Source organism: Narcine bancroftii, chromosome 8 (assembly GCF_036971445.1).
Source record: "Narcine bancroftii isolate sNarBan1 chromosome 8, sNarBan1.hap1, whole genome shotgun sequence".
Lineage (NCBI taxonomy): Eukaryota > Metazoa > Chordata > Chondrichthyes > Torpediniformes > Narcinidae > Narcine > Narcine bancroftii.
Window position 1 is genome coordinate 16616189 of NC_091476.1, and position 27513 is coordinate 16643701.

The window sequence follows — 27513 nt, forward strand, 5'->3', positions numbered from 1 at the left end:
AAAATATTCTCTAGTCTGTATTGCTAGAGAATTTAAGAACAGATGGGTTCTGATGCAACTGTACAGGTACTGGTGAGGCCGCACCTGGTGTACTGCATGGAATTCTGGTCTCTTTGCTTGAGGAAGGATATTCTGGCTTTGAAGGAGGAGCAGAGGAGACTCGCCAAGTTGATTCCAGAGATGCGGAGGTGAGTAGAGATTTGAATCGCTTGGGACTACACTCAAATTCAGAAGAATGAGAGGGGATCTTATAGAAACATTTAATTATTAAAGGTGGGTAATATTACAGTCAAACAAGTAATTTCCATTGTTAAGTAAATGAGACTAGAATGAAGGGACATTGCCTAAATATTCAGGGTCATAGATTTGGGACGGAGATGAGAAGGAAAAACTTTTCGCAGAGGAGTGAATCTGAAATTCACTTTCCAGGAGTGAAGTAGAGGTTACTTCATTAAATATATATTTAACACAATGTTGATTTTTGCACAGTAGGGAAATTAAGGCAGGTAGGTGGAATTGGCTATGATCTTAATGAATAGCAGAGAAGGCTTGATGGGCCAGATGGCTTCCATCTGCTACTGAAATTACAGTGAAAGAGCAATTAGCATATTTAAAATGCAGAGCTTAAGCCAGTTCTCCAACTGCAGCTTGATCTTCTCAGGTTTTATCAAAAGTAGACACACTTCACTCTGAATTATGATGAGTGTCAACTTCTGTAAATTTCACTTCCTGATTCTCTCCCAAACCTAATTTTGAAGGACTTGGGCTCTACAGATTTCCTTGTTTACCTCAATTTGCAAGATGTAAAGGAGAGCTGTCACAATTTTCAGATTCATGTTATTTAATGTGATTAACAACTAATTAGCAAGCCCTGGACTAGGTGCTGCACAATAACTTGAATAAAGTGTGAATATTGCAATCCAAATTTAATGAAATAAAAATAAAGTGAACACTGGTCAATACAGCAAATAGAGACATTAATATTTTAAATGCTTGTTTCTCCGATGAAGTGAAAAAAGATGAGGGAAGCTTTTAACAAAATCAGAACAAAGAAAATATGGAATAAATTATTGGCATAGAAACCGGATTGCTGGATGATTCGATTGAAATAACTTCCAGCTACATTTTTAATTTCCAACTACTTTATCATTATTTTTGAATCCTCGCAGGGTTACAAGTTAATTAAAAAAATAAAGCTGCTGTTCATTTACCAATATTGTCCATTTGTTAATTTAATAAATCTGCAACTGAGTTCATATCACAGATCTAAACCAAGCTTTATCATCCATCCTCCAACCCAAAATTATCATCTACCTGGTTTCAATAAATCTTTACAAGGTTTAAATCTTTCAATTCCCAGGCTACTGAAATTCACTGGTTTTCCCCAATAGTGAGGTGAAATTAGAGAGCATGAGAGAATTCCTAAATGAAGTCAAAAAGAAATCTCTTCCAAAGATGGAATTAAAAGACCCACAACTTTTAAAAATTATATCTTGAGTATTAATTTAATAAACATTTAGAAATTTTAAACATGCATTCATAATTTTATGTCTACTTCATACGCTAATGACATGTGCATTGATTTGACTTCACAACTGAAGTCAGGTTGTTGTCAAATAATGCATGTCAGAAGAACTTTTTCACCATGCCCTGAAGTGGTTACAACTCCTTTCCTAGTTTAGACAGATTTAAACTAAGAGAAAATGCCATCAGATGAACATAAAATCATTTTTCTCTGTAACATCAGGTTTAGGGAAATCAAAAATACATTATTTAAAATTCAATGTTCAAAATGTCTTCGTATCTTGATGGTGTCTGTGCATTTCTCCCTTGGAGATTAATATTGAATTTCCTTGTTATTTGTATGTCTTCATGTGCCAGAGACCATCATTTAAGTAATGCATGTTCTCAATTCCAATACCTTTGTTCACTTGTTCACTGCATAGAAAAAAGGAGCAAAAGATTTGACTGCACATAAATAGTTATTCAAACTACTTTTGAAAAAAGTCATTTTAAATAAATACAAATTTCATATCTACTTCATTCTGTTAATTATTGGAATTAAAAAATACAATACCATGACTGAGATCAAAAAACATTTCAGTGACATGTTTATCATCAAGTCAATCAAAAAGCTATTGTGAAAAGATTTTTTTAATTTAAACATACAGCCCACAAATCTGTGTCGCCCAATTTACACCCAATTAACCTACGACCCCCACCCCCAGAACATTTTGAACAGTGGGAGGAAACCAGAGCCCCCAAGGGAAAACCCACACAGACACAGGGAGAACATACCAACTCCTTGCAGACAGCACGGGATTCAAACCCCAGTCCTGATCACTGGCATTCTAAAGGCATTACACTAACCACTACAACAACCATCAAATGATGGAAGAATTCTCAAAACTAATGCAACCTTTTGATATATCAAATTGTTTAAATGATTACTGCATGTATAAGCATTTCCTTATATCCAAATGACTTAAGACATTACACACAATGATTTATTGTCAAAGGTGCAATAACTGAGGCAAGCCAATATCCTATATTATAGAAAGGTCACTGGTGATACCCAAGGGTGAGTATGCCAGGTATCCTTTAATAATCAATATTACACTCTTTGCTTCTTCAGTTGAAAACAACATATTATCAAATAATTAAGTTGAGCTACATTGTGCAGAGCCTTTTTCCCCCCTTCAAATGAACATCTCAATTCATGTTACTACAGGGTACTCTACACCATGCATCAAATTCATAACCTTAAGCCTCAAAGTGCTATTGTCATGTTAAGTGCAATTTTTTTTTAATTTTTAAATTTTCACACTATGAACCATATTAACCAAAATACACACAAACATTTCCCTCTTGAATATACAGTGTCATTTTCTCCCCTTTTTTCCCCCTCCCTCCTTCCCACCCCCCTCCCTACCCACAAGACCGTTCAACATATACATTACAAAGAGATATATTTACATTTTATCTGTTGACATCTTCATGACTCCCACTGAAAGGGCATGTTGTTTACCTTCTGCCATAATAGCCTTTAGAATTTTGAGTTAAGAAAGTAAAGCAAAGATGAAAAGAATCATAGACAAGGTCTAAAAACATTATTTTCAAATAGAAAACTGAATTTTCCATTATTTTCACAGTGATGGCGTTCCAAATTACATGACCACACTGATGTCATTAGCTACACAGGCCTAGAATTACCTGTCTTATCCCTACTGCACTTCTTGAATAATAGGACATTTGTTGTTCCTCATTCACCTCCTCCCTTACCCATGGCCAACAAAGATCAGGGTTCCAACCAAACTCCTCTTGTGGCAGACTCCTATCCATTTCTTCAGGCGCTGGAAATTAAAGCCTGGTAAGATAGTTAATACCTCCTCTTTTTCAATGATAATGAGTCTTTGAATTTCATTATCACCTTCCAGAATTCTCCAATTCCTATACCTTGCACCTTCATGAATACTGGTTGCCACTTTAGACTCCAATTACCTGATACGTTGAAGAAGAGCTCAGGCCCAAAATGTCAGTCATATATTTTTACCTGCTATGGCCATGGAGACTGGATGGGTTCCTCCCAATTTATGTTTTGACTACAATTACAGCTTCGAGAGACTTGTGTGTTTCACTTTTAGTCCCTAATATACCCCTACACATCTTATATTAGCTTAAAAATTCTTTGGAACAGTTTTTAATATTGCCCTGCAATGATATTTCATGCACCCACTTTGCCCTCAGAAATGTCTGTTTTAAGCATCTCATACACTTTGATTACACCCGAAGGCACCTTTTCCACCTCTCACCCCCACCAACCTCAGCATTTACATTTCTTGGTACTTAGTTTGCTTTATCCAGCACTGTGGCTGTCCAATTTAGATGACAAAAAAAATCATCAAGCGTGAAACCAGAACCAAGGAAATTACACCTTTGCAGATTAGTAGTACCACTAAATTCTAAAAGGATAATGCTGATAAAGATTTTTAATGACAAATCCTGTTTAATAAATTTGAAAAACATTTTTTGATGAATAACTAAGTGCAGTGATGAGAGCATTACCATATATGTGGTTAACATATAGGAGACTAATGCAAAAGGCCCAGGGTATCTAAGGAGAGTTGGTAAATTGGATCCACAACTAGGTTAGCAACAGAATACAGAGTGATGGTAGAGAACTGCTTTTGTGATTGGGTGACTGTAACCAGTGGTGTTCCACAAGCATGATCTGTCTATTTGCAGATGTCACAAAGATTGATGTAATTTCTGACAGGGTAGAGGGTATCCTTATACTGCAGAGTGAAATAGGCTGACAAATGCCAGATGGGGTTTAATCCAGATAAATATGAGGAGATATATTTTCAGAGTTCCAATGAGTCTAAAGCATGTCTTAAAGAGTATGGAGGAACAGGGGACCTTGGTATACAAGTTTAAAGATCCTTGAAGGTGATAGTGCAGGTAGGCAATGTGGTTAAGACATATATGATACTGGACTTCATTAGCCAGAGCACTGCATAAAAGAGCAGGGATGTAATGCACGCATTTCATAAAAGGATATTGAAGAATGCATTTGACACAAGTGCCTTTATCTCTCAGGGCATTGAATGATAGTCATTCTACAACTGTACAAGGTGCTGGTGAGACAGCCATATTGTGTGTGGTTCTTATCATCCAGCCATGTCATTAAGTTGGAAAGAGTGCAGTAAGGATGCAGTGACGATGTTACCAGGACCTGAGGGCTTGTTTACAAGGAGACATTGGATAAGATGAGGGGTTTTTCCCCCTGAAGCATAGTAGGCTGAGGGGTGACCTTTAAGAGATTTATAAAACCATGACTTACATAGAAAAGCTGAATGATCACAGGGTAAGAGAGTCTAAAACAAGAGGGCATGGATTCAAGGTGAGAGAGGCGAGATTTAAAGGGAACACTAAGGACCACTTTTTCTGAAGAGTGGTGGATGTATGGAACAAACTGCCAGAGGAAGGTACAAATACATTTAATAGACATTTAGACACAGGTGGGAAAGGTATGAGACAAGCTCAAATAGAAACTTGGATAACTTGCAATGGTAAAGTCAAAGGGCTCCAACACTGGTCATCCTTCAACTGAAGGACTGCATGTAGTCTGGTCTACGCACTACAGAAAAGATGTGACAGCGTTGGAGTGGATGCAGAGGAGATTCACCAGGAATGCCTGGGATGAAGCATTTCAGTTATAAGACTAGAGGATAGATCTGTTTTCCATAAAACAGAGAAGGTTACCAGAGAACATGATCGAGGTACATAAAATCATTAAGTGTAGAGATAGGGTACACTGCAGGAGGCTTTTCCCCACCATATCTGAAGTAGATAAAACTAAAGTACAATGATATAACAAAAGGACTAAGAGATTCAGAAGGAATCTGAGGGGGTCCTTTTTCACTCAGAGTGGTGAGTACTTGCAAAAAAAAAAAACTGCCTGAGAGAGAGGTGGATGAATTTTAGAATCACCTGGTTATAGAAGTCTATGGGCCAAGTGCTGAAAGATGGGATTAATACAGATGGGTGTTTACTAGGTAATTTGGTGGGCTCATGACCTGTTTCCTTGTACTAATATAGATTTTGGTTAAGATTACCAAATGCCTCGTTACCTTGTTTGGTTCTTTTCAGAAGTAACTACAGTTTTTAGGAAAATATAACACATTATAAATTGTGAAGCTCCACATTAGCGTTGTGTGCTCAATTTGTAATTTTTTTAATAATATGATAATGTCACCATATTCAGGTCAACTGTTCAAACACAATGGTCTACAGTTTGACAAGGAAAGAAAATGCATCGACATTTTGCACTCCAGTTACAAACAAGTAAACCCAGTGCAAAATACATGAAACGGGCTGCCAGAGGAATTCAAGGAGGCATTAAAGAGACATTTAGACAGGTATGTGTATGGGAAAGGTTTTCAGGGAGACAGACCATACACAGGCAAATGGGGCTAGCTCAAATAGAAATTTAGCTAATATGGTTTGGTTAACTGAAGGGCCTATTTCCATGCCATCTAACTCTATGGTTCTAACATTGGTCATCTTTCAACTGAAGTACTCAGAAAAATGGAACAAGCTGTCAGAGTAAGTCATGGCAGCAGGTACAATTATATTTAGGAGACATTTAGACAGGTACTTGAATCAACTTTATGTGAGGGCAGAATCTAGCAGTTCTGTCATTCAAATTGAACAACAGTTCAATATGCACCATCAAGGATGACACACAAATCAGATAAAAATAGCAGCAGTAGACCATACACCCCTCAGCTGCTCTAATCTTTGACAAATACAATTTCCTGGTCTGATCCTATTCAATTTCCAGAAATACATCTCAACCTTCAATACATTTCATGACTGAATATCCAAAGATAAAAAATTTCCAATGATCCACAACTCTTCAGAGGAAACAACCCTTCAGCTAAATTTCAATTAACCTTGGATTATGGCCCTTAGTTTTAATGCCATATTTCCCTACATTATCAATTATTTAAGTCTTTTGACAACACTCCCACAATATATTCCACAAATGAGAATCCACGGCTATTATGGAGAATTCCAAAAATTCACAACTATTGAATAAAGAACTTGCTCCTCGTCTGTCATTCTAAGACTGTGATCCCTTGTTCCAGCCTCATACCACGGGCATGACTTCATCGAACCATAAGGTCAACCCAGCCAAGGAACTTCTGTTTCTGAGAGATAACAATCACAAATCAAATGTGGGAAAGATACCTGTGCCCTCGATCTCTCTACCTACGGTTAATGGTTTTAGGAGGGTCATGGTGGGGGTTCAGCCAGAATGAAGAAAAAAAAAAGATATAGCAAGTGATGCCAAATTAATCAGTTTGTAACTCGTATTAACTCATTTTAGCTTCACAAATAGGTCTTTGAAATAGAACCTGTATTTGGTTCCTTGTAAATTAGAAAGTCACCACAAGGATACAACAATTGTGTCACTGTCAGCTGGGTACAGCTTAGCTCCAGGGGATGTTAAACCAGGACACATGATATTGGCTCCACTAAGCACAAACTTGATTGCTCCTTTATCCACCTGTTGATGTGGCAAGATAACAGGATCTGTAATGAGAAAATAAAGATCATTAATTAAATTAACAGTAACATGACAGCCTCTATTTATCACAAAATACACGATTCAAGTCTTGTATAACTTACAGTTAAAGTATAATCCAGCCAAATGGCCTTCAGTAACTTCATTAAGAAATCAGCAAAAATAATTTTCATTGTACCAAACTTAAGACAACTACTCTTCAATTCTGTCTCATCCTCCTCTAACCATTTTGACTCTTGACCTCAATCTGACTCATTTCATCATTGTTTAGACAGGAGTAAAATGGCAACATAGCTCATATCCTATCTAGTATTAAAAGGAACAAGTCCTATTAAGTCATCAATCATGATCTCCCATTTGTTTGATGCTTTAATGTGTACAATGAGAGGTAATGGGATGAGACTGTTGAGATGTAATGAAAAGATGTTTTTACACCAACCCATTTGGATTGTGGTAGAACTCCTTAACTTTGGTGAGAAAGTTTTGTGTTCAAACCTCAAAACAGGCCATCTTGGGCCTTGGCTAACCTTCTACTGTAGTACACAGAGCTTTGTTGTATTGGTTTTATGCACAAAATGAGATGCAAAACTCAAATCTTTTCTGACTGTTCAAATAATGCAAAAGTTGTTTACATGATGTAAACAATATGCCAAAGAACCAGAATCTTTTCTCCATACAAACCAACTGAGCTTTTCATCAGAATAAATAATCCCTATTTTCCAAACAGAAGCTAATTTTATTGGTCTGGTCTCTCCCCAGGAATCTGGTAAAACTATCTTGACATGAAAGGAGATCTGCGTCTGTTTCTAGCTCATCCCATTTTACTGCTATGCTCCCTTCGTATATGTTTATACAAGCTGCAGTGGATCAGTCAGTCCTTTCAGCCTGCTCCACCTTTCAGATGGTTAATTTGATTACAAACTCAACTCAACATTCCTACCACACATTTTTACTCCCTTATTTATTGAGGATGTATCTACCATTGCACAGTAATGGCAAGACAGAAAGGTGCACCAAATATGTAGTTGGTGAAGCAGTGAGGGCAAGTGAATGAAGCAATGAGTGGACCAGTGAGAATGGTGGCCCTTGGTTCTTCGAACTAAAATTATGAGAATCTGGTTTGACGATTAACATGAAATATGTTTTTGTGAGCAGCCCTTGGAATATTTCATAGATCTGACTCTCTCCGTGAAGTCGTGGATTGCTACCGTATGGAACAATCATTTGCCTGGAGGATTTATGACCAGCAAAATAGTCATCTCCAGAAGGGGGGTATATGGAGACAGTTATCATTAGTACCCAGGAAAGAAATCCTGAAAGGAAGATGAAATTTACTTTAAAATTCCTTCCCAGTCAGTCTTTTGCTATATTTAAGAATGTGGCAAGCAGAGGAATTCTATTTATTGCAGCATACAGGGCAAAGTTCCTCAGCAAGGCAATCTTCCAGTCTACATCCAATGTAAAGAAGACGACAACAGGAACATGGGTTGCAGGAGACGACTTCTGCAGATTCACAAGTGTTGCTTTACTTGGAAAGACTGGGGTTCTGAGTGGTGGTGAGGCATTTCCTGTAGTTAGAGGGATAGGTGCCAAGGGGACGATTGAAGGGAAGGATTGATCCCTACGGCAGGTGAGAGGGGAGGAAGTGTCTGGTGGTGGGATCTCATGGTAGGTGGCAGAAATGGCAGTGGATGATAGGTTTGATGACGTTTGTAGGGGAGAACAAGGGGAATCCTGACCTTGTGTGTGGGTACAGAGGAGACCAGGGCAGACTGAGACCACATGTAAATTGGAGGAGCAACACCTCATTTTCCATTAGGGCATCCTCCAACCAGGTGGCATTAACAATGACCCCTGGTTTTCTTTGGCTTCCCCTCCCCCCCAGTCTCTTCCTATTCTCCTTTCCTCCAACTCTCTCTTCTTTCCCTGCCTCCTTTCCTGCATTCACAGAGGTGTAAAGGATCTGGTTTGGAAGGGGCAAGGTGTGCAACAAAAATTGGTCAGAATGCTATTCCAAAGGTCTGCCAGAAATTGGATCTCTGGGCACGGTGCTCCCTCTCAAATACAGGGAAGAAATGAGGTGCTCTCGGTACTGCTATGTGTGGTGCAGGTGTGACCCATCCCCCACACCTCTGCCCTGGCAGTCACCACTACAGTCTTCTGGTTTCTATGGGGATCCAAGATGGAAAGGGTCCAAAAATGGTCACCATGTAAAAGTTGGCAGACACAGGGGCAAGGGTACACCAAACGTAGTGCTCATCCTGATAACCACTTTCCTACGTGGTTGCATCAGGCTGTATGTGAAACCAAAGTATGAGGGCATTGAGTCCCAAGGTTCTACCTATCCCAGGTGTGGCAAAGGATGGGTTTGGCCCTGTTGCCATGCAATGTCCCAGTCAGCTGGGCTTTGTCACACCACCTATCCTTCATGGTAAAATGTTTCCAGATACTTCTGACACAAGGCCATCAGGCAGTGGTCAGCATGGTACATCCTGCAAACACTAACAGATGATGATTCAGATTTCTGATTTATTGTCAGAGTACATACACAACATCACATACAACCTTGAGATTCTTTTTCCTGTGGGCATGGCAGATTTACCACTAAATGGTAGTCCAAAAATAAACTACACAGTGTAAACATAACAAATGTAAACACACTACTGTAGAACAAAAGAAAATCAATAAAGTACACACAAGTAAGAGTCCTTAAATGAGTCTTGGATTGAGTTTGTCGATCAGGAGTCTGATGGTGTAGGGGTAGCAGCTGTTCCTGAATCTGTTCAGCTCGCTTTCCACCACAACTCTAGAAATTTGTCAGGTTTTCTGGTGCCATACCAAACCTCTGCAAACTCCTGAAGTAGAGGTGCTGATCAACTTTCTTCACGATGCCATTGGAGTGTTTGGTCCAGGAAAGATCCTCTGAGATAGTGACTCCCAAGAACTTAAAATTTGCTCATGATCTCTGGCCTTCCTTTCCTGAAGTCAACATCAGCTCTTTAGTTTGGTGGCTGTTGGTGCACCATTCAGCCTAAGTTTTCAATCTCCACCCTGTATGCTGATTCATACCCACTACTGTGGCATTGTCAGCAAATTTATAGATGGCATTAATATCGCACCAAACCACATAGCCTGAGATGTAAAGTGAGTAGAGCAGGGGAACTAAGAACACAGCCCTGTGGTGCTCTGGTATTGATGGAGATTGTGGAGGAGATGTTCTTGCCAATCTATACTGATTGTGGTCTGGAGGTGAAGAAATCCATAATCCACGGTGGGATGTTAACTCCCAGGTCTTGGAATTTGTTGATCAGTTTTGATGGGATGAGGTGTTAAATGCTGAACTGGAGTCAAGAAAGAGCATCCTGATTTATGCATCTTTGCTGTTCAGGTGTTCCAGGGCTTTGTGTAGAGCCAGTGAGATGGCATCCACCATAGAGATGTTACTATTATAGGCAAACTGGAATGTATCCATGTAACTGCTCAGACAGGAGCTGATCTGCTTCATCACCAACCTTTCAAAACATAATTACTGTTGACGCAAGTGCTACTGGTCGATAGTCATTTAAGGCAGGTTACTAGGGCACTGGTATGATTGAAGCCTTTTTGAAACAGTTGGGTACCATACCCTGTGGGAATGAGATATTGAAGATATCTGTAAGTTGGTCAGCACAGATTTTAATACTCGGCCAGGTACTCCATCCAGGCCGGATGCTTTCCTCGAATTCACTCTCCTGAAGGTAGCACACACACCATCCTCAGATATGGACAGGATGGGATCATCAGGGGACATGGGAGTGCGGTGGGGTGGTTCTTTGCTGTTACTGTCATCAAATCAGGCGTAGAAGGCATTGAGTTCCTCTGGGAGAAAAGCTTTGCCATCTGCTACTTTACCAGATTTGGTTTTGTAACAGGTTTGTTACATTTTGTCCCTGCCACAGCTGTTGGATGTCCCTCGTTTCCATTTTCATCCAAAATCTCCACTTTGCCAGGGAGATAGCTTTCTGCAGGTCATACCAAATCCTGCTGGTATGAACACACAATAGAGTGGTCTAGAGCAAAATGTCCAAATCATCTGGCAAAATGCTTCATCACCAGTGCTCACAAACAAGCTCCAGAACTTGGCTTGGCTGGTGTGAGAGGAGCCCTCCCAGTCAGATCCTTCCTATACAACTGGAACATCATCACAATTCACTTTGTAGCTAAGATGGACTGTGGTGGGGTGGAGATAGTTGCCCACCTCTTTACAGAATGCATGGAGAAGGATGCAGATGCAAGGGCCCTTGTCATGGTTCATCCCCAGCAGCAGCATGAGAAGCCTCTTTGTATGGACAGAGAGACAGACATGCAATAACTGCTGGAAGACCATCGACTCAATGAAAGACGCACTTTGGTCTGCAAAAAAACAAACTGGCACACTCCAGGCTACAGGAGTATGTGCTGATAGAGACACTGAGGTTTGGTGCAGCCAACCCGAGGGCGCTGTAGGAAGGACCACAGTCTAGAGTCATTCCATTACCGGGCATTGCGGTGTGGAGACTGAGAGGAAGGCCCTCAATCAACAAAGGAGAATAACACAAGAAGTCACAGTAATGGTAATGGTGTTCATAGAAATGAATGTAACAATGTACAAGAATGGAAATGTATGGATACAAAAATAAAAGTGAGATGAGACTTTCAACAGCTTTCCTTTTGTAAGTAAAGTCAATTTTTGGTGTAAAATAAAGTTGGTTATAGATCTTTACCTCTGATGATGGTAGGAGATCTGCTGAGTTGGTCCAGCATTTTTGTGTGCTTACTAATGTTAAATACATCAGAAGTCCCAGGGGAGTAGATTAAATTTCTTTCATACTATACTGTTTAGGAATCTGCATATTGTGGGCGGCACTGTTAGCGTAGCGGTTGGCACCATGCTGTTACAGCGCCAGCGATCAGGACCGGGGTTTGAATCTCGCACTGGCTGTAAGGAGTTTGTATATTCTCCCCTGTCTGGGTGGATTTTCCCCACGAGGTCCAGTTTCCTCCCACTATTTGAAATGTACCGGGAGTTTAGGTTAATTGGATGTAATTGGGCAGGATGGGCTCATGGATTGAAATAGCCTGTTAACTACAAGTAGCAATGATCCATTCTCCACTCTATCCTTTGGGATGTAGCATTTAAATATAACTAACTCAAAATGAGAAACAGCATAATATCCATTCAGTAATTATTAATGACCTTATCAGTCCTCTAAAAACACAATCAACCTACATTTGTGAAGTAATCGCAAGGTGGGGTAGAATGGTCCTTCCCTCTGTCTAAAGAACAGCAATTCTCCATTAACCGTCAGGATCTCTACATGTTCATGGCTTCAAGCAGAAAGGAAATTGAAATGCAAGATTATCATATTGAAAAAAATATCTCCAGGACATTTACATTGTCTTGCCGAGTGCAGTGATTTATGCACCATACGTTTCCTTCAGAAAATAGCAGCCAAAAATTGTTTCATGTACTTAACTCTGATATTTAGGACAGATTTTTCCCAACAATTGGTTTCCTACATTAACAACAAATACACATTTTTAAATGTTTTAGTTTAAATGTAAAATTTATTTTCAGCATGATAGAAACCAATTCTGGCCACTTAAACCAATGCCGCCCAATTTCAGGCAAATGAACCTACAACTACATAGGTTTTGAACAATGGGAGGAAACTGGAGCAACTGGGGAATATCCATGCAGACACGGGAGAACATACGAACCCCTTACAGCCAGTGCCAGATTTCAACTCGGGTGGTGCTGTAATAGCGTTGTGATAACTATTATACCAACTGTGCTGTCCAAATAGTGAGTCAAACAGCCAGTTAAACATGATTTTTTTTTGTTGTTGAGAAGGAAGAATGTTTGTCAGAGTACTTTTCTGGTCATCAAAAGATATAGTTGTGGGATCGTGAATACTGGCTACTAGATGGTTAGGAGTCCATTGCAAAATCTCAGCTTCATCTTTAACAAATTCAATGTTCCAATATCACTGCATAACAAAATAGCAGCCTAGATTATGAAAGAAAATATCAAACAAAAGACCCATGGAACTGAGCATTACAAATTAAATTAAAACTTTCATATGTTGCTACTTGGATAATTTAGTTCAACATTGTTAAGATAAATGATGATTCTTAAACATTACCAGTAACCTTTGTCATTGATCCATGTTGATATTACAGCCAAGAAACCATACTAATCCCACCACTTTTTCAGAAACCTATGGAAATTCAGCATGTCCCCCAAATCCCCTAACAATGGTTTATAGATGCACCACAAGAAGAATCCTGCCCAGATACATTACAGCTTGTTATGGGACCTGTTTAGTCCAAGATGGCATCAAACTGCAGAGAATTGTGAACCCAGCACAGGCTTTCATGCAAATTCTTCTACCCTCCTCTTCCCTTCAGGCAGAAGGTACAAGAGTTTGAAAATATATACATCCAGATTCAAATACAGTTTCTTTCCTACTGTTATTAGACTCTTGAATCTCCCTCACATGAGTAAAAGCACTACTTAACTGTACTTTCCTGTTTCACATCATTCCCTGAACTCATTTTTATTCTTGTACCTCTTGACTTGCCTGGATAGAACACAAAACAAAGCTTTTCACTCTATGTGTGATAAACAATTCAACTACACAGAGAAACCAATCCTCACATTTTATTTTTATCATCAAGGTGGAAATAATGTGTAACGAAGACCTTAACCTTGAAAAAGTTTGTTTGATAAATCAGGAAGGATTTTTCCTTTGCCTTGCAGCACCATCTCTCACTGGGATAGATACATGATCATTGAGAGCTTTCAAGTACAAGCACAAACATTTCACCAAAGTTATGCTCATCAGATGGAAAGACATTAATAAATAGAACATTTTGCATTAGAATCATATGATCCAACTGACCATGAATAATATGTTCAGGCAGATAGGACAGAGTTCTGTTCCACTAATTCTACATGCAAATACTTTCCAATCAACTGATTTTCCCTTTTCCTTGTTCAGAATTAGAAATAAACTGCAGCATCCAAATGTTTGTCTTGACCAAGAGCAACAAAGCTAGAGTCAAACATGGGAGCCTTTTCACATGGGAGCCTTTTCACATGGCATGTTTTGCCAGATGACATCTAATCCATTTAATTAAACAAAATAATTATTTACCTCAAAGAATAAATAAGAACATTTAGCTCTTTGAGCCTCCTTCTATTAATTATTGAATGAATATTGCAAATGGAGACAGAGACAAATAATGCATTACTACTTAAAGAGCATCGACTGAAGTTCTCGGTGGGTTTTGCTAAAATATTGGCCAAATAACAGGGGCCAATACAAAGTCACAGCAGTTAGTGTTACTTCAGTAACCTAGGAGTGATTGTGCCCTCTGTGTGGAATTTGCACATTCTCATTCTGATCGCCTGGCACTCTGGTTTCCTTGCACATCCCAAAATGTTTGTTTATTGTCACATGTTCCAAATGCAGTGATAGAAGTTGTTTTGTGAGCAGACATGTTATACATAGTACAACAACTAAGACACAGTATAAAATGCAGATTTACATAGCAATTGGTTGAGCAAAGGCAAAATAATTTTACTATTTTGTGTTTCATTCACAATAGATTATAAAGGGAAAGAAACTGTTCTTGAATCTTATTCCTGACAGGAATGGGTGAAGGGGGTGTAGCTAAGATGGGATGAGTCTTTTAATATGCTGCTGTTTCTCCAAGGTAGTAAGAGTTATAAATGGAGTTGATGGAAGGGAGGAGAGAACGAGAGATGGCCTGAGCCATGTTCACAACCCTCAGCAGTTTCTTGCGGTCTTGGGCAGAGCAGTTCCTATACGGTTAGCATAGCAGTTAGTGTAATGCTGTTACAACGTCAGCAACTCAGGTTCAAACCCAGCCCAATCTGTAAGGAGTCTGTATGTTCTCCCCGTGTCTGCATGCGTTTCCTCTGACTGTTCTGTTTTCCTCCCACCATTCAAGATTGTAGGTTAATTGGGTGTAATTGGGCTGCATGGACTCGAGGTCCAAAAGGGTCTAAATTTAAATTAATTTTATTTAAACCATACTCAATGAATCAAATGATCTTTTATAATGCAAAGAATTTTTTTAAAAATTGACTGCAAGTAGATACAACACCAAACACTTAAGCAGAAAAGGCATAAGATAAATGAAAAAAAACACAACTTAATGTAACTGCATTTAAAATTAAAAAAAAGAAAAATTATACCATTTTACTATCTTTACGGGGTCCTTCTTTGGCATGATTTGGTTCAACCATGGCTCAATTGTCGGGAATTGATCCACCAGCTGATTCTTAATGCCTTTAATAACAGATGTTTTCAGCTGGATGCAGTTTGAAACATTTTCCTTTTCATCAAATCTAATAATGTACAAAAGAAAACACATGGATCATTTTCAGCACTGTTGATTAGAAACCAATTGATTTCTCCAAGCAAATGCAATTCTTTGGACACGACATATGCATTTTTTTTAGCATCCAGGATGCTAAACCTTTCTCATGTTCCATAACCAAAAATGGTTTCACTAAATTGGTTTCATGAGCCAGCTGGCGAGTTGTCATGAGAGGCCCCACTTTCGAGCCCAATGCTGTCTGTATGCACAGGCAAAACTCGGCAGCAGGGATGCTGAGTTTCCCCAGCACCTTCGTGTCCAGCAGCAGGTACTCTTGGCAATCCTTTCTGAACTGCTGTAAAAGTAACCCTGTCCGAGTCTGAGGAACTCCTGAGCTATAATAGGTTGAATGTTTTTCTTTCAGTGCCGTAAACTTCTTCTCTTCCTCGATCATTAGTACAGATATGTAACATCAGAGGATATGTACGATCAGTGTTGTAAGAATTGAAATAGTGGTTCTAATTACTGACTCAGGCAGGTTCATTAAATCTATTGAAGAGGGAATTAGATCTATTTCTTCAGTATAAGGGTATTAAAGGTTACGGAGAGAAGGCGGGGACGGGGTACTGAACTTTAGATCAGCCATGATCTCGTTGAATGGCGGAGCAGGCTCGAATGACCTACTCCTGCTCCTATCTTCTATGTTTCTATCCGCACGACGCTCATGTTCATTTGGAACAGAACGCTACCGATTAGCGTCAGCTACTGGTGGTGCGGGTGCGGGGTCGGGGACGAAACGGGACGGGACGGGACGGGGGGGGGGGGGGGGAACGGGACGGGACGGGGGGGGGGGGGGAACGGGACGGGACGGGGGTGGCGGGACTGGTCAAGACTTGCACGGCTCAGGTGTGCCCTCGAGTTAACGCAGTCCATCCTCTCGATGGGTCAGACAAGAACCGCGATTGCAGTTCACACCAAAAATAAAACCCAGCCCAGCCACGCAGCGCCCTCGATGTCACCAAGATAAAGCGTTTCGGGGCCGTGTTTCCCCGACGGTTATTCATTCCCACCCGCTCCATCTTCACGGTCCCTTTAACGATTCGGGGGGAGAGAGAGAGATGGGGTTTCCTTGAATTAGAAACAACTAACCCGCCCGCAACTCGAGCCGGTAACAACCCAGGGGCTGGCAGATCGACCAATGGGGCCGGTTCCCACAATGAACACCGCAAATGCCAAATCCCCGCTGTCACAACCTTCACAGATCAGTGGAACAACCTTGGAGAATCTGCGCATCCGTCGCCGGAAAGGGGGGAGGGGGGGGACGACACCAAAACAAAAAGGCGAAAGGAAGATACCCACTTCTTAAACATTCTGCGGCTGCTGCAAAAACGTGCCGACTCTCCACGAGGGCCCGACAGGAAATGTCAAGTCTTACGGCAGGTCGCAGCCGTTGCGGTAAAGTGAATCGTCATTCCAATGGCCGAAACGGGCCGCTCGGAGGCGCAGCCCCCGCCCCGCCCGCCCCGCTCCGGGCCACGTGCAGCCGATCTTCCTCCCGATTGGACAATGGATTGTTACACTCCTCCGTCGCCGCGCGAGCTCGCCCCTTTGCCAGACGAGGTGGAGGGATTGAATGGCATAATTTCGCTTCGAAATAGATTATCAGAGCCCCCCCCCCCCCCCCACATCACAGAGCACCCCGAGATTCTTTTATCCCTGCAGGTAAAGCAGAATTGGTTGCGCAAAAAAAACCCCCAATGTACACGTGTGAACACATAATGTAAATATATTGACTGCCGTGCAGAGAGAGAGAGAGAGAAAATCGATAAAGTGCAAAAGTGAAAGCCCTTAAATGAGTCCCTGATTGTGTTTGTTGCTGGTGGTGCTGTTCCTGAACCCGTTGTGTCTTGTGGCCACCTCGACCTCTTTCTTTGCTGAGCACAGAGCGTGTGTGCCTGGTGGTGTAGATCCTTGATGATTGAGGCTGCTCTCCAACGGCAGCGTTCCCTGTAAATGTTCTGAGGGTTTTGCCTGTGATGTCCTCGGTTCTCTCCACTAATTTTTGCGGTACTGGAGCAGCACAGGGCTGTGTTCTTATAAATCTGAATCCGGATTTACCCTTTAACCAAAAACAATTGCACTGGAGTTCTTTACAGGGTGAAGTCACGCCAGACATGAACTTGGACCCATTACATTGAGTTGACTGTAGATAGCCACCCAAGAACTAATCTGAAAGACCAAGTTAACAAGATCTCCTTCAAACAGTCTCTTACCAATGTCAGAACATCTGTTTGAAGGAGAAGATCAGAGTCCAAAACTCAAATCAGTGTCAATTATGACACCAAGGTTGTGAAAGGTCTTGTCAGATTGTCTGAAAGAAGGAATGAATTTAATAGGAAATGAATTTTGGGACAAGGTCCAAAATAAAAGATTTAGTTGGAGATTTCAGGTCATATAAAATCCAACATGGATTTGTTAAGGTAAATTGTGCCTAAAATTCTTTGATGATGCAATGAAGTGTGTATTTGGACTTTTACCAGGTGTTTGACCAAGTTCCTCAACATAGAAACAACAGCATATTTGAAAGATTGGGATTCAATCAATAATGTTTGAGAAATGAATTTTGCAGAGTAATGGTGAATGATTGATTTTAGGACTCAGATCTTGGGTTTGTCTTTCAATCCTCTACTTTGTTTTAATCCATTAATGGCCTGGGCTGACATACACAGTACAAAATAACAGCTTGCATACAACATTAATCTTGGTAGAATGGTATAAACTTTGGGAGGAAGTACATATGTCAATTAATATGGTGGATACATGATTCATGAAATTTAAGTGGAACATGAGGAGAGCCAGAAGGAATAATATTCCACTTCAAAAAAAAACAATTTAAAGATTAAGAAGGAACAGAGAGAAACAAATCTTTGCAGGTGGATCAACAAATTAAGATGTTGCAAAAAAGATTGGAAATCTCAGTTCATAATACTCATATCAGTGGAGAATGAGAGTACAGGGCTGACCCCGGTAATAAATTAAATACAAAACTTCCCTCACTTCCATGAGCATCATCTACATCTCCTGTTGGCTTGGAAAGGCAGCCAACAAACTGAAGGACCCATCAATCCCTGGGCACATCCTCTTCTCCCTTTTCCCATTGGGGAAGAAGGCTCAAGATGAGACCAGCAGTTTTAAAGACTGTTTCTTTCCCCAGCCAATGAACCCTACAACAGTGTTTCCATGCTGTCTTTGCTTTGCTCTAAGTTATCCTATTTTCCATTGCAACTCTATACTCAGAATCAGAATTTATTGTCATGAACATGCACAAAATTTGTTGTTTTGCTGCAGAATCAGAGTACAAATATTTCCATAAACCATATTTCAAAATAAATAAAAATAGTATAAGAAAATGAAAAAGTTAAGTAGTATCTGTGGGTCATTGTTCAGTCAGAAATCTGATGGCAGAGAGGAAGAAGCTGTCCTTGTGCTGTTGTGTACTTGTCTTCAGGCTCCTGGACCTTTTTTCCAATGGTAGCAGAGTGAAGAGGGCATGTCCTGGATGGTGGGGGTCCTTGGGGTTAAAGGCTGCTTTCTTAATGTTAGGAATTAAAGTACCTTTAAAGAAATTGCTCGAGACAAAAATTGAGAACAAAGAACATTTATTACTACAACAGTGCAAAGTTGGGTGCTTCCCCTTACCCTGGGAATACACACACATACTGGGGCTCACCCAACTTTTATACAGTCAATTTCAGTATCAGAATGCCCTCCCCCTTACATTCTTCTGCCCCCTGGATGGGTTTGGCATAGGTAATTCTTCCTGCCTACGTGCAGTTTCAGTACACTTGGAGGACCAGGGGGGGTATCCTGTTGGTGTCCCTTCATGTCATTGTCCTTATTCACACCTTCCTGATTCTCTGGGCTACAGTCTCTTGATATGCAGAGTTGACTCATTCTATCTAGGGTTGGCTAATTTCATATGTATAAATCTGTGTATGGTTAGCTAATTAGAAATGTATGACTTGGTACTTCTGTCCAGGGCTAGGAGACCCTTATCTGATCCAGACTACCTCAACTTCCTACATTCTATTGTACCTTACCATTCCTTATCTTAGTCCTATGGTCTTGTCACAAAGGATAGAAGATTCTTATGTTAATCGTGCTGACTCTGCTTTCCTGCATCCTAAGCCCCAAACTTATCCTGTTTGAACTGGTTTCAGCCATTTTACTGATGAACTTTAGTTTCTTCCATGTTCATAATTTTAGGTCAATTTTCCCATCTCTCACAATCCTCACTTTTCTTTTAGATCAGTAATACTGATCTTTCACCATGATCAGTGTTACTGATCTTTGGTTACTAGTGTCAGTGTGACTGATCCCCCCCCCCTTCCTCACTTTTCTTTTAGATCAGTAACACTGATCTTTCAAGTGTAAGGTGTAGTTTTACCCAGCTGGTCAATAACCGAATTGTAATGTCTGTGTAAAGTCTTTAGGTAGGGGAGCACCATGAAGGTCAGGGGAGTGAGTCCAGCTGCTTATTAGGGTTTGGAGTATCAGGCTCCAGTTCTCAGTAAAAAGTCTAGTCCATCCCATACGTTGAAATATTGAAGCAGTGTCTTTGAAGCACACGACCTTTGTAAGTGTTGTCCCGACGAAGTCTGTGAGAAGCGCTGCCTTCAGCAGCGAACGAGTCGCAGTCTATGAGAAGCGCTGCCTTCAGCAGCGAACGAGTCGCAGTCTATGAGAAGCGCTGCCTTCAGCAGCGAACGAGTCGCAGTCTATGAGAAACGCTGCCTTCAGCAGCGAACGAGTCGCAGTCTATGAGAAACGCTGCCTTCAGCAGCGAACGAGTAGCAGTAGTCAGGCGGTTCCGTTTGATTGTGGCTAGTATCTGATGTCCTCTTCAGCCCCGAACCCTAGGGCCACCGATCTCCGAAGGCTGTTTGGAGCCTGATATTAAAGTGTCAAGCAGCTCACGTTGTTGGAAACTGGTGCTCCCTTTCATGGGGTGATGAAAAGAGACCAAGCTGGGGGGGGGTTGTTTCTTGTGATTTAACTGTGTGTTGCAGCTTGTCTGCTAACATTAGCATATGTGTCAACTCTCTCTCTCTCTCTGCTACATGTACAATCCTGACTACCATTCTGTCTGTCTTTGTCCCACCATGTCCTTTGTGAGGATTTTGACACCCTGCACTCTACTTCGCTCCTTTCCACGTTATATAACCACCAGATGAGCAGCAGCTCCCTGAAAACAGGTGTTCCCCTTCAGGGATGATCAGAGAGAGAGAGCCAGGTGGGGGATTATGTGTCTCGTGGCTGTGTTTGTTTTGCGGTTAGCTTGTTAGTTTCCCCCTTTGTGTGAAATGTACATTGTTTGTTTTGCGGTTAGTCTGTGTACACAGGTGCCTCACTGTGTGACTGCCTATCCCCACTGTGTTTCCCTGATCCGTATTCTAAATACCTTGCCTCTATGCCCTCTCTAGCCTGTAAAACAGTACAATCTGTAACCTCTGCTACCCCTTCTCCAGAAGTACTTAAAACATCGAGAGTACTCCACTAAAGCTGTTTAATTCCCCTGGTCCGTATTGGGATCCCTTATATCCCATTATGACTATACATTAAATCTATGCCCTGTCTACATTCTAAAGGAGCTGAATTGTAACCTCTGCTGCCCCTATTCCAGGGGGGCTTAAAACATTAACGAACAATATTCCAAAGAAATTAGTAAACAACAATGAAGAATACATGTAAGCTCATTAAAATACAATAAGAACTTAATAAAACACAAAAAAATGTAAAGCTCATTGAAAACTGCAATAAAATGCAAGAACTGAATAAAACCACAATAAATGTAAAGCTCATTGAAAACTGCAATAAAATGCAAGAAGAACTGAATAAAACCACAATAAATGTAAAGCTCATTGAAAACAGCAATAAAATGCAAGAAGAACTGAATAAAACCACAATAAATGTAAAGCTCATTGAAAACTGCAATAAAATGCAAGAAGAACTGAATAAAACCACAATAAATGTAAAGCTCATTGAAAACAGCAATAAAATGCAAGAAGAACTGAATAAAACCACAATAAATGTAAAGCTCATTGAAAACAGCAATAAAATGCAAGAACTGAATAAAACCACAATAAATGTAAAGCTCATTGAAAACTGCAATAAAATGCAAGAAGAACTGAATAAAACCACAATAAATGTAAAGCTCATTGAAAACAGCAATAAAATGCAAGAAGAACTGAATAAAACCACAATAAATGTAAAGCTCATTGAAAACAGCAATAAAATGCACAAAAACTGAATAAACCACGATAAATGTAAAGCTCATTGAAAACAGCAATAAAATACACAAAACTGAATAAACCATTAAAAAAACGAATAAAATTGTAACATTATGGCACTTTGTCATTAATTCTTTGAATGTGGGTCCAGCCTTTCTCTCTTGTTCTTACTGCTGTGTCTGTAATTAAAAGTACACAGAAGGGACCATCCCAGGCATGTTTTAGTTGATCCTCTTGCCATGCTTTTACATATAACCAATCACTAGATTTTAATAAAATGAATAACAATCTGACTTTCCTTTGTGTTAGTGTAAAAATTGTAAAATGAAACACAAACCATATTTGCATGGGTTTTGAATATGTTAGACCTTATTAAAATGCAGTTGGAGCTGCTTGTCTGTATGGGGCACAACCCTCCAATTTGTTAGAGTGAGTACATAACAGACATTGCAGCACAAGAGCCCCTGCAAGAGAACTTGAAACATATTCAACCTTTAGTTCTGCCTTAAGTAAAATGCCTTGTGCCACAGCTCACAGGAGCTGGCCTTATTTAAAACAGTCTGTAAAACAGGCACCAAAAAAAAGTTAAAAGATGTTCTCATGAAGATTGCACACACAATAATTTAAGTACAGGCTAGTTTCTATTATATTCCACTTAAAAGTTCTGCTGCATGAATCCTGGAGCTTGTGGAGTCATTATTGAATCAAGAAATATTGGTACCATGCCAATCTCATTCTAACATGCCAATTTCTCCAGTCCTTAAGTCAAGATGTACTGAATAGCATCTGGTACAAGATCTGTGAGTTCTTAATGATATTATTATTCTTATGCACCCAATTGTTCTGAACTATGCCACCAATTTAAATCATATTCCACCTATTGCAGTACTCACACAGCACCATAGACCAGTTCGCAGGTTTATTTCTCCATTAAGCTGAATCCAGTTGCGCAGGATTTACCTCCGTGATTATTTACAATGTAACTTCCGCACTACCGGATTTAAATATAAACCTGATGAATGGGGGAAAGTTATCATGAATTAAATAACAGCGGCAATACAGAGAAATTGTGCTGGGGCATTAATTTCACTCCGGAGGAAAATGCACCAGAGAAATGAATGATTAAACTTATAGGAATCCCCATAGGAATCCCCAGAGGTATCTTTATTCTCCAGAGGTGGATGATCTTTAAACTCACGGACCTTGACTGCTGAATGTGTAGAAGAAATGTATTAAATGTGTTGATAGGGCTCCATACCTCTAACTGCAAGACAAGAGCCTGAAGCCTCAATTTCAAGTGCCACAGTGTACTTAAAGGGACATGCACACTCCCCCTTCAACTGGCTGATCCAGCCACTTTACACATCAGATCCTTTCTTTATCTCACATACACTTAAAGTTAAGATGTATAGAACTCACATCACTCAACTCTCAGGTACTCCTTGTGCAAAATCACATTTAAATACAATTTATTTCATAAATTGGAATTAACTGGTAGTTAAATTCGCTAATTCTACAGTATTGAAAAACGATCATTTATGACATTTAATTTTTAGCATGAATTTTAATCAATATTGGTCAGTGACTGAAGTGGGAAGTCGTGATTTATGAAATTATCTCTGGTCTCTACTCTCCCACTCCCTGCACTTCTCCCAACATTCAGGAGCTGGCACACAGTCCCTGCCTTTTCCATGTTACTCATCTACTATTACTTTAACTGCTTGCATCAAAATGTTAGCCTTTGCTTTCTGCTTATCCTCAGATGTCTGGACAAATGCTTTTTGTGTGATCTGTAGAAGCTGGGTTATTCCCTGCTCATGCCAATTTTCTGTCTTTTGTAATTTTCTCTTAATGTCTGGGGCTGAGTTGGTAACAAAACCTGTTAGTACCAATTGTTCCCCTGCTGGGGATTCTATGTCGAGACCCCCATATTGTATATATATTTGGTCCCAAAAATTGGTCTAACTGTTCGGCACATCCCTGGGGATCTTCTATCAGGGAGGTCAGTTCTTTCTTAAAGTTACACACTTCAGTACTGGTCAGGGGCACATTTACGAAACCGAGACCCTCTCTCATGGGAACTTCCCGCAGTGGTCTCATCCAATTGGTTTCTGGCTTATTAGGTCTGGGTTCCTGCTCCCTGGGAAATGAATCAAAGGGTTCTGCCCTTTCTTCCTGAAGAGTCTCACGCTGTTCTGAATTAAAGTTACCTCTCTCTCCTGCCAACAGAGGTGGTAATCGAGTGCTTTGTGAGCAAGTTATCATACCACTCCTGCTCTCTTCTCTCTTCTCTAGTGGTGGGGGAGGTGGGGAAGGTGCAGAAGGGTAGGTCATAGGAGGGGAAGGAAAGATAGGAGCCGGCATAGGAGGAACATAGGGTGGAGGGAGGGAATGTAACACATCCCAACCCTGTGATTCAGGGACAAGAGGTTCCTCCTCTCTCTTATCCCTGGATTCTTTCTCATTCAAAACCAGCTGTTCAATGGATCCCTTGAGCCAGCAGGCTGCATATTCCCTGCTCTCAACATTGTCTGGCTGGTTTTGATAGAGCCATAAGTTCAAAGCTTCACACATCCATTCATCCTCGGATCCGAATTTTGGCCAGTACACGGAGCTCCCTTTAACCGGGTATCCCACCCATTCATTACAACAATATCTGACCGTCGTCAGTTTGTCTTTACCGCGGGTCTTTCCTGTGCCCCACTCAGATAACATCATCCCAAGCGGGCTGTACGTAGCTATCTGGTGGTCACGTCCTGTGTCAGGACTCTCATCTCTACTGCCCGCTAGTCTGTCTTTACCGCGGGTCTTTCCTGTGCCCCACTCAGATAACATCATCCCAAGCGGGCTGTACGTAGCTATCTGGTGGTCACGTCCTGTGTCAGGACTCTCATCTCTACTGCCCGCTATTCCCATACTTAGGAACAAGTAAAATACTCTTACCGAGTTCTGGCAGTACTGCTCTAGCGCGCGTCCTTCCGCCGTTTGTTCTCAATGCCTCTTCTCGGATATCACTCGCTTCTTCCACTGACCAGCCACCCGTCGCCCGTGAGTCCAGCTGAATCAGCCGGGGTGCACCTACTCTCGTCGTCGGGGTACTCTGTCAGTGGAGGGAGTGTGATCCCGGACGAGCCCCCATTTGTTAGGAATTAAAGTACCTTTAAAGAAATTGCTCGAGACAAAAATTGAGAACAAAGAACATTTATTACTACAACAGTGCAAAGTTGGGTGCTTCCCCTTACCCTGGGAATACACACACATACTGGGGCTCACCCAACTTTTATACAGTCAATTTCAGTATCAGAATGCCCTCCCCCTTACATTCTTCTGCCCCCTGGATGGGTTTGGCATAGGTAATTCTTCCTGCCTACGTGCAGTTTCAGTACACTTGGAGGACCAGGGGGGGTATCCTGTTGGTGTCCCTTCATGTCATTGTCCTTATTCACACCTTCCTGATTCTCTGGGCTACAGTCTCTTGATATGCAGAGTTGACTCATTCTATCTAGGGTTGGCTAATTTCATATGTATAAATCTGTGTATGGTTAGCTAATTAGAAATGTATGACTTGGTACTTCTGTCCAGGGCTAGGAGACCCTTATCTGATCCAGACTACCTCAACTTCCTACATTCTATTGTACCTTACCATTCCTTATCTTAGTCCTATGGTCTTGTCACAAAGGATAGAAGATTCTTATGTTAATCGTGCTGACTCTGCTTTCCTGCATCCTAAGCCCCAAACTTATCCTGTTTGAACTGGTTTCAGCCATTTTACTGATGAACTTTAGTTTCTTCCATGTTCATAATTTTAGGTCAATTTTCCCATCTCTCACATTAAGATGCCCTTGAAGGAGTGAAGACTGGTGCTGTGATGCTGCAGGCCGATTTAACAACCCTCTCTGGAGTTTTTTCCTGTCCTGAGTTTTGGGACATTTGAACCAGACAGTGATGCAACCAGCTAGAATGCTCTCCAAGGCACACCGTAGAAGTATTTGAGAGTCATTGATGACATACCAAATCTCCTCAAACTCCTCGCAAAGTTTAGCCATCGATGAGCCTTTTTTGTGATTTACATCAACATGGAGGCTCCAGGTCAGATCCTTGGAGATGAAGACACCCAAGAATTTGAAGTATGAAATGAGGTAGTTGACCCAGGGAATGGCTCTTTCTTCCTTCAGTAACAACAGGATTCCATGCAAACTCTACTTGATAGAAGTATCCACAATACCTTTCCAGACCACAAGTGAAACTTGACAGATTTTTTGAGTGAAACAGGAAAGTTTGCAGATGCTGTGATTGTAGTAAAAACACACTAAAATGCTGGAGGAACTTCGTCAGTCTTTCAGGATCCAAAGGAGACAAAGATATATTGCCAACGTTTTGGGCCTGAGCCCCACTCCATGGAATAAGCAGAATGAGCAAAAAAACAGGGAATCTCACTATACAGGCAGTGCTGGCTGGGGGAGGAATCCAGACCAAACAAAAGGTGTTAATTGGATGTGATAAGTGGAGAGGTGAGAATTGATTATGTCTGTGTGAAATGATAGGAGGGAAAAGGGAGATAGACAGAGCTAGGAGAAAATGACAGGGGAAGAGGTTTTTAATGAAAGCCAGATAAGTTGATATTAATGCCATCTGGTTGGAGGGTGCCAAGACAGAAGAGGTGTGTTCCTCCAATTTTCAGGTGGTCTCAAGTCTGGCAGTGCACGAGACCATGGACAGATATGTCAGCAAGGATACGGGGTGGGGAATTGAAATAGGTGGCCCTGGGAGATCTGCGCTATTGCAGTGGTAAGAGCTGAGGCGCTCAACTAAGTGATCTCCTTGTCTGTGTCCAGTCTCTCTGATTTAGAGGGGGCATCAGGAACACCTGTGCAGTAGATGACCCCTGTAGATTTGTGTCACTGGGAGATTAATGCTATTGCAGCAGACAGAGCCAAGGTGCTCAACGGAGTGATCTCCCAGTCAGCATCCAGTCTATCTGATGTGGAGGAGACCACTGTGGGAACACCAGATGCAGTAGATGACCCCTGCAGATTAGTGCCACTGGGAGATCCACACTACTGCGGCGGACAGAGCCGAGGTGCTCAATGGAGCGATCTCCCAGTCAGCATCCAGTCTATCTGATGTGGAGGAGACCACTGTGGGAACACCAGATGCAGTAGATGACCCCTGCAGATTAGTGCCACTGGGAGATCCACACCTCTGCGGCGGACTGAGCCGAGGTGCTCAATGGAGCGATCTCCCAGTCAGAGTCCAGTCTCTTTTTTTAAATTTTTTATTTTTCACACCATAAATCACATTAGCCATGATACACACTTTTTCCTTTTCACACATATACAGTGACATTTTCTCCCCCACCTCCTCCCAACCCACCCCCCCCACCACCCCCCCCTCCCAACCCACCCTCCCCCCCACCACCACCCCCCCTCCTCCCAACCCACCACCCCCCCTCCTCCCAACCCACCCCCCCTCCCATCCATTTAAGGTATACAATCTAGGATACATTAAACCAGTCAGACAATGTTGTCACTCAACAAAAATACACCTTTGATGCAAAGGAGACCACAGGGGGAAACACTGGGTGAAGAAGATGACCCTGCAGATTAGTGCCACTGGGAGATCCACACGATTGCAGTGGACTGAGTCGAGGTGCTCAATTTCTTGCACCAGATTGGAAGCTTCAATTTTGAGGAGGGCGAGGAGACATGGCAGGCAAAGGAGGAGCCGCCGTCCGTGACGTCACGCGTTTCCCGGCGGGCC

At 41.3% G+C, this 27513-nt stretch overlaps 1 protein-coding gene across 1 annotated transcript; it reads right to left on the reverse strand.

Moving 5' to 3' along the window:
• Positions 1-909: 909 nt before the first annotated feature.
• Positions 910-16977, reverse strand: mcts1 (MCTS1 re-initiation and release factor). The gene is made up of 6 exons (XM_069892980.1): positions 16823-16977; positions 15339-15491; positions 12342-12439; positions 6968-7101; positions 2977-3044; positions 910-1938 (listed from the first exon to the last, which is right to left on the reverse strand). Exons 1-6 carry the CDS (start codon positions 16831-16833, stop codon positions 1857-1859), a joined length of 546 nt encoding a protein of 181 aa, XP_069749081.1. The 5' UTR covers positions 16834-16977; the 3' UTR covers positions 910-1856.
• Positions 16978-27513: the final 10536 nt, after the last annotated feature.